This window comes from Astatotilapia calliptera, chromosome 16, assembly GCF_964374335.1.
Source record: "Astatotilapia calliptera chromosome 16, fAstCal68.1, whole genome shotgun sequence".
Lineage (NCBI taxonomy): Eukaryota > Metazoa > Chordata > Actinopteri > Cichliformes > Cichlidae > Astatotilapia > Astatotilapia calliptera.
In genome coordinates, this window is record NC_137437.1 from 22,691,046 (window position 1) to 22,698,600 (window position 7,555).

Below are 7,555 nucleotides of genomic sequence, written 5' to 3' on the forward strand. Positions count from 1 at the left end.
ATATTTTTTTCATATCAATGCCTAAGAGTGTGATGTGAGCTGATTTGTGTTGTTAGGTTAATGGCCTGTGCATTTCAAATGTTTCACAGTAACATTTGAAGACAACTGGTAAAAGTGTCCACTGACTACAAATGAACAGAGCTTTAAATCCACCACACTTCCTAATGTAAAACAATTTCTTTTAAATTTAAATGGGGGTTTTTATAACCATAACCAAAGCAAATATCAGTTAAATAATAATTTCATAATTTCCCAAACTTTAAACACTGACCAGGCCTGAAGGTTAAAGAAATCACAAACTCTTTTACTATTTAAAAAATGTTAAAATATTTATACGAGAAAAAACAAAAAAACGAGGGCTTTGGGAAGGGGAAAAAAGCAAACAAGAAAACCGTTGCTCTAAGGGAAGTCCAGGCTGTAAATGTGCACAATATTCCACATTATATACATGTCATTTCAGAGTGCGCTCCAAGTGACGCAGTGTCAAATCTGTGTGACAGATTTAGGTGAACGCTGGTGAAGGGAGCTCTGCGTGGGGAGAGCGGCTTAGGGCTGACTCAAGCAGCCAGTACAAGATCTCCAGCAGGCAGAAAGGAGCCCTTCTCAGTGCGGAGCAGATGCCTGTCCAGCCCACCAACACCGAGTGCCAAGCAATAACCTGACACCATTGCCATCTTCTGACTATATTCACACATGACTCTTGGTATATACTGCGTATGGCGAAACACTGACAAGAAAAGAAAATGCAAAGGAAAATTTAAAGCTGCTTCAAAAGGCTAAAGTCGAGTGTTCTATAGATAAAACCAATATTAGGAGTTTTTTTATTTTAGTAAGACTGAATTGGTTCAAAAAGTTCATGCTTTTCATGATATATACAGAGATGTGAACTAAGACACAGAGCCAGTATGTTGATTTATAATGTAATGTCTCCCTCTTTAGGTGGATATTGTGTGAGTCTTTCAAGAGTCCAAAACAAGAGGATTTGATTTTGACTGAGGACTACTTTTGTCATTTTTTTTTATAAATAAAAATAAATCTGTGTTTGTGTATTTTTTTTTTTTCACATAATGTTTTGTGTTTATGTGCAGTGAAACTTGAATTTAAAAAAGTACCTGTGGACATTTTAATTGAACTATGATGAGATTTAACAGTTTATTTTGAGGTAGAAAGCAGTTGTTTACGCTGAAGTTTAGATGTAATAGTGCTCTGAGAGTAGGATGCTGGGAAGTTCATTCTGAAATCTGGGCGCTTCCTGACATCTAGTGGACAAAACCGAGACTTCGCCCATGCTAGTACAAGGCAGCTGCACTATAAATGCAATTTTAAAGAGTACATTTTTCATTAACAGTGCATATCTAGCCAACATATTCTGGCAGCTTGCAGATACCATTTAGGAGTTGTGGGGTTTTGTTTTCTTTTGTTTTAAAAGCTTAAATGTTTAAATTCCATTCAGGCATATTCATCACAATAGTAGTAGAGCCTACAGTATTCTTAGTACTTATTATTTTTTTAATACATTATGAATCTTCTTCTGAATCTATCACATTCACCTTTATCATACATTATAGGTACAAAGATAATAATAATCTAGGAAGACAAATGAACCCAGGGTAAATACACATATGTAGAAATATGAGATACAGGAGATTGTTTTCCAGCAATAAAAATCTTTTTGCATTTGAAAAACATGGTGGTGAGAGCCTGTTCTCCTGTATCCACATGGGCCAGAACAGCTCGCAGTTATTGACTAACAGTAAATTGTGATTAAACTAAGAAACTTTGAAGGAAAATGTCAGAAATCTGCATAATAACAAATCGTTCTATCAAAGAATGGTCAGAGCTAATGTTTTGGAATCGCCAACTTATAATTCAAACTAGGGCTGGGCCATATCATACCGTTCACGGTAATACCAGTATAATGTTAGGCAATGATAAGAAAATGAAATATCGCGATAGAATATGGGTAAACACGCATGCGCAGTGCCTTTGTTTTCATACGCACATGGCGGAAAAAGCATGGCGGCGACGGAGAATGAGGAGGGCGAAAGCGGATCGTTGAATGAAACGGATGACCAAAGTTTAACCAAAAGGTATTTCCAGTGGAAATTGGCCGACATATCCAAATTCCATTGGAAATACCTTTTGGTTAAACTGTCAGCAAGGAATTTGCACTTGTACTGTTAATTTTTTTATATACCTGTTTAAGTGAAAATACATTGATGGGGTTCTTTTGCACTAATAAAGTTGTGGAGTTGTAAAGTATTTTGTCTTGCGTCAATTATATCGTTATCGCAAACGTTCAAGTATATATCGTGATAAATATTTTTGGCCATATTTCCCTGCCCTAATTCAAACCCTAATGCACTACAAATGTCAAAGCGCCTCACAGAAATGTGAGAAAGCCAATCAGCAATTTTTTGAAGTTGGTCAAGGATCACTGTAGTGCTTTACTCAATGTAAACAAAAAATAGGCTCAGAGACCCAATCTGTAACCATCAAGCTACCATGGATAACAAAGGAAAGATTTGTACAACAATTACTTGCAGTTGCTCTGACAGTGAGTACTAAAGTCCCATTCACAGGCCTAGAGAATGATCAGTAACAAGAATGACGGCACTCACTAGCCATTGCTTGCAAAGAGGTATATGGTGCTGTACCGAAAATCTCATTGTATACACAAGCTGATAAAACTGCAGTTGGTTTGGTCACTAGCCTGTTGCTGCGGTCACCAGTAGCTTGTATAAATGACACTGACTTCCTGCAAACTGACACAAAACTTACCAAGCAGTACTGAAAACACAAAAGAAAAGGAGAATGTCCACCTTCAAAGTAAAGGTGAAACTTTTACTTTGAAAGCAAACATTCTCTGCTTCTGGTCAGTGTCAATTTCAAGAGTCACTACAGCTCATAAAGAAAATAGAATTTTTCTTACCAGAGGTTATCATGGGTACGGCCTTAATTGGTGGTTAATAGGCTCAGACTCCCCTGCCAAGAATGGATGGACGGATGCTGCAGGAATAAGTATAAACAGAAATGTATGATCTTAAAAGCCTGTCCATCTTTACCTACAATTAAAGTTTGTTAAAGACTCAGTTAATCAGGAAAGTTGTAGTTTTACAAACAACCTACCTTAAATGTTTCTTTACATTGTTCAAAATATATCATTCATCAAGCGTTCTATATTAAATTATTATGGGACAGGTTAAGGGTAATTTAACACCAATTTCACTTCATGCTGGCCAAATAATAATAATAATAATAACAATAATAATAACAAAATACTACTATTACTACTAATAATAATAAAAATAAAACCAGATGGTATATTTGAAACTATTAAACAGCCTGCTGCTTACATAAACCGCTGTCTAAACTGTTCTACATTTAGTATAACATCGCAGCTATTGGATACAAGATTATTTTATAACTAAAATTACTGTAGGGCTTCATTTTGGTTTGGGCTGTATTTCAGCCACAACACATGTAATTAACTCAACTAATAAAGCAGTCATTACCTCAATAATCAGTATCAATAATTAAAAATTGACAAAAAAAAAAAAAACCTTCACTCATACCATTAGGTCTAATAACTCTAAATTAAATGCAGCTGCAGAAGCTATATAAAATGTGTCATCTTGCAAATATTGAACGTTTTGTGAGTTTCATTTTGTACTTTTCTCCCCAAAGTCACCTTGACATTAGTCCTTCTCACTGAGACAGAGCAGCAACATTGGATAGATGGAAAGCAAAGAGGACAGAAATAGAAACTAACACAAAGAACTCATTTTGTTTCGTAAGTAAATGTAAATTAGTCTCACATTCTGCTTGTAAAAAAATGACTAAAAATGCCTAAAGGCCTACTTAAGATAAGCTAGCAGACTGTTAAATTAAGTTCAACTTAAAGCAGTCCAATTAGCCATTGGAGTTTGACCAGAATATTAAAGAAATTCAAATTAAAGTGTGGACAGGTAATGTTAATGAGCTAGAATGCGAATTATTTCTATTTTAATGTGGTTATTAAAGAAGACAGGTCCACACATAATCATCCATTCATGTTAATGCTTCTTTTGAACACCATCATTTAATGTTTTACTGTAATGACCTGGTCATTTTGGAATATTCTAGCAGCTTATGCACATGCAGAGACACACAAAAACACATGTGGGTACATCCTGGACAGGTTACCAGTCTATCACAGGGCTAACAGTAAATCATTTACTTTTTGTATGACTTTGTTTGGGTACTGACAGCACTGGTTAAAGCAAACAAAATATCCTAGCTTGGTTTGTTACCCTGTGAGTTGAAAGAAGCTTTTATTTAGACTTACTCGAAACCACAATCGTTTTGTTAACTACATCAATGTGGATTTGACCACAGACTATCGGTTTCCAAATTCTGGTCTCTAATGTAAAAGTTTGTATACCTCACCAACACGCCTAAACCTTCCATCAACTCTAAGGCAGTTTAAAGATGTGGTACTTCTTTCATTTAAAACATTAATTTTTCATAAAATGGAGTCCAGCCAAAAGTTACAATGCCAGCACAACATAATTGGGAAAGTAATGAAAGTGAATGTGATTTCTGAGAAGTGGCTAAAATTATTCTTCAGAAATGATTCACTGAAAAACTGTTAAATAATGAGTCAGTCATTAGTGCTTTTCTTGAAAGATCCACTTAATTCTTACAAGTTTCTAAGGGCCACTTAGATATGCAACTTCACAGGATTAAAAAGCGTGTGCACCACCTCTTCAAAGAATGGTTCTGACACGTGTGGATAGCTGGGTGAACTTTAACTCCATCTGTTAACTGGAATTAGTTATAGCTGTTCTAGAGTCTGCTAGCCCTCTGTTAAATGGTGAAATGGACCTCTTCACTGCCATCGTGCTTGTGGTGCCTTTTGGAGCAATTTGGAGTCATTTTACAAATATCTGGCCTGCTGTTTGGTTTAAACTGTCCAAAAATTTTACTTGTGGAGAGTGAAAAATAAAAATAAAAATGAGGGACTTTTGCTAGCTGTCCTTGAATTTACTTCTACTACTACTTTCCAGCAACGGTGGCAAGAGTACAGACTTTTTTTTTTACTTAATTAGAACTACAGATACCTGTGTTTAAAAATACTCAATTAAATACTGAACTATTGAAGCAACTTATTTACTTAAGTACAAAAAAAAAAGTACAGGCTCTGAAATGTACTAACAGTAGGAAAGTAAAAAGTAGCTCTTTGAAGGACAGTTCTAATAACTTTTTGTAAAAAAGTAACTGAACTTGTGCTATAGTAATATAATATAAAACAATATTAGTACATGGAAAGGAAAATATTATTTCAATCTAAATTCTAATTCTCATGAAAGCTTCGATCTGTTATGTAGGACTCATATGGTGAAAGAGGTTTTTTTATTTTTAAAAACAGCTATTTTTTGTTGCCTGTGTTGTAAAGGGTGACTCTGCCTCCACAACTAAACAGGAAAGTTTGTACAGTCAGGGGCTACAGTTGGATGCCTCAGCATAGGGAAAAGAATCACAACTCACAGTAATTTCTAATGTGAGCTTCAACAGGTTTTCTTAGTGTACATGCTGTGATCAACTGACCTGCTGCTCGTTGTGGATTTACAAAGCTAATTTCAACAATATGTAAGCAGTTTCATGAGCCATCTTGACTGATATCCATCCCCTACACTGACACTATATTGTTTATACTATCTTTATGCTAGATAATACACAGTTGGTATAAAGTTGCAATTCAGTTAATTAATAGAAGCATCATCAGCGTAAATGCAAATTTATCTCTGCTACACTTGATGTAACTAAAATCCGACCTTCAGCACCACAGCCACTGTGTATCAATCCAACACAGAGCTTTACTCTGAATTCACCACAGTATTGCAAACTAACCTGTTTTGTTTTGTTTTTTTGGAAAAAAAACTACCCAATGTTTTCATGCAACACTGAATAATAAAGTTAGTATAGTTTGTTTTGCAGGACTTTTGACAAAATAAACATACATAATTTATCAAAACACATGGTATACAAATCAAATATATGAAAATTGAAAAAAGTCTGTAAAAATATTTAAAATTTTAATCTGCAGATTTAATTCACGTTTGACTGAGTAGCCCTTACCATTAAATACAACCCCTCTCTTCCTCTCCAGCTCTTTTCTTTCTGGCCCTGGGAAATACAGCAGCTGGAATTTTAGCTAGCAACACAATGTGCGAGAAACTGCACACAAACAGTTTGCTGGTGTTTCTTGAGCAGACAGAAACGTTACATTTGAAATTACAGTATCTCCTAATTTAAAACTCCCCTCATGCGTCCCCAATCTTCTGTAGAGCTAGCTAGATGCTAGTAGCACAAACACAACTTGGACACCTGCACTCCTTCCGGCCTCCTTTAACTGCCCTACGAATGATACTGTTGAACTTAAACTAACAACTCGGCTTTAAAAGGTAAGGAGTAGAAAGTACAGATATGTGTTTAAAAATGTAGGGAGTAAAAGTAAAGACTTGTCGGTAATGCTCAAGTAAAGTACAGATACCTGAAAAATCTACTTCGTTACCTCCCATCTCTGGAAGTATGACATTACTTCCGTTGTAAGTTTCTTCACTTCTCTAAGGGATGCAAATAGAAAAAAAAATTAAAATTAAAATTTTGCACCCTATAACGTGCTGATTTTAGTTTCTGTGTTCAGGATGGGGTCACCATTACTGTTCTGAAGGCAGGACTGTGATGCAGTTTTCTGCCTCGCCACTAGAGGGCACGGCCGTTTTGTGAGTAATGATTTGACTGGGATGAAAAATGGTGTTCATGGAGGCAGTGTGAATCACAAGTTATGCTCGGGAGCAGTTTATGTGGGTTCAATGAGAGTGTGTGTCCATAAGACTGAACCACCCACACACATACCCACACCCACGCTAAATCTGCCATTAAAGAGCTGAACGATCATCCCCTGTCCTCGTTATTTTCTGGAGGGTCATAGTGGCACTTGACCTGTGCACACCCTGCTATCACACCACCGTAGAACTGAACCTCATATCAGAAATCATCATAACAATTACACTGCCAACACAACTTTGCACGCTGACTCAAAAGTAACCTAAAATCCAGAATGATATTAAAGCTCCGTGATTACTGACCCCAGCCCAGCAGTCAGACCATGAACTTCAACAGGTAACGAAGGCAGTGATGAACAGTCACGTTTGTAGCATAGCCTCCATTTCCGCCTGTGCAGTGCATGTTTCTTTGGTGTGGCTGTCGCTTTAAAGTCTCGGTGGGCTGGTTTTAAACTTGGCTTTTTGTTGGCCGTTTTGTGTCCACACTAAAAACTACAGACAGCTATGTTCCCTCATTAGTCCTCAGCAGCAATTATGTGATCGGCATGACTGAGGAGGACACTGAGCAGATGCGCCTATGCAGGTCAGACTTTTGGTAGTACCCCATATATGTCTTTGGAACCAAAAAGAGGTAATTCATCAGAGGTATGTAAACCTACTGTCTTATAAAATTATTTTAACATTAAAAATACTAATTATTACTGTGCTGAATTTGTCTTGTCCTT

The 7,555-nt window shown here is 36.4% G+C and overlaps 1 protein-coding gene across 20 annotated transcripts in view; it reads right to left on the reverse strand.

Annotated features, from left to right (window-relative positions):
- Positions 1-7,463, reverse strand: part of LOC145420915 (uncharacterized) — a 103,270-nt gene extending 95,807 nt beyond the window's left edge. Inside the window, exons 1-4 of one of the 20 annotated variants that reach the window (XR_013902140.1) lie at positions 7,134-7,419; positions 6,536-6,608; positions 6,121-6,168; positions 2,933-3,009 (exon numbers count right to left, since the gene is read on the reverse strand). Coding sequence is in view for 4 of the 20 variants with exons in the window: in XM_080290330.1 (XP_080146456.1) it covers positions 2,933-2,945 (13 nt within the window). In the remaining 16 variants the exon portion in view is untranslated. Of the gene's footprint in view, positions 1-2,932; positions 3,010-6,120; positions 6,169-6,535; positions 7,096-7,133 lie in introns of those variants that run through there. The other 19 variants (XR_013902143.1, XR_013902141.1, XR_013902150.1 and 16 more) reach the window with 19 other exon arrangements.
- Positions 7,464-7,555: the final 92 nt, after the last annotated feature.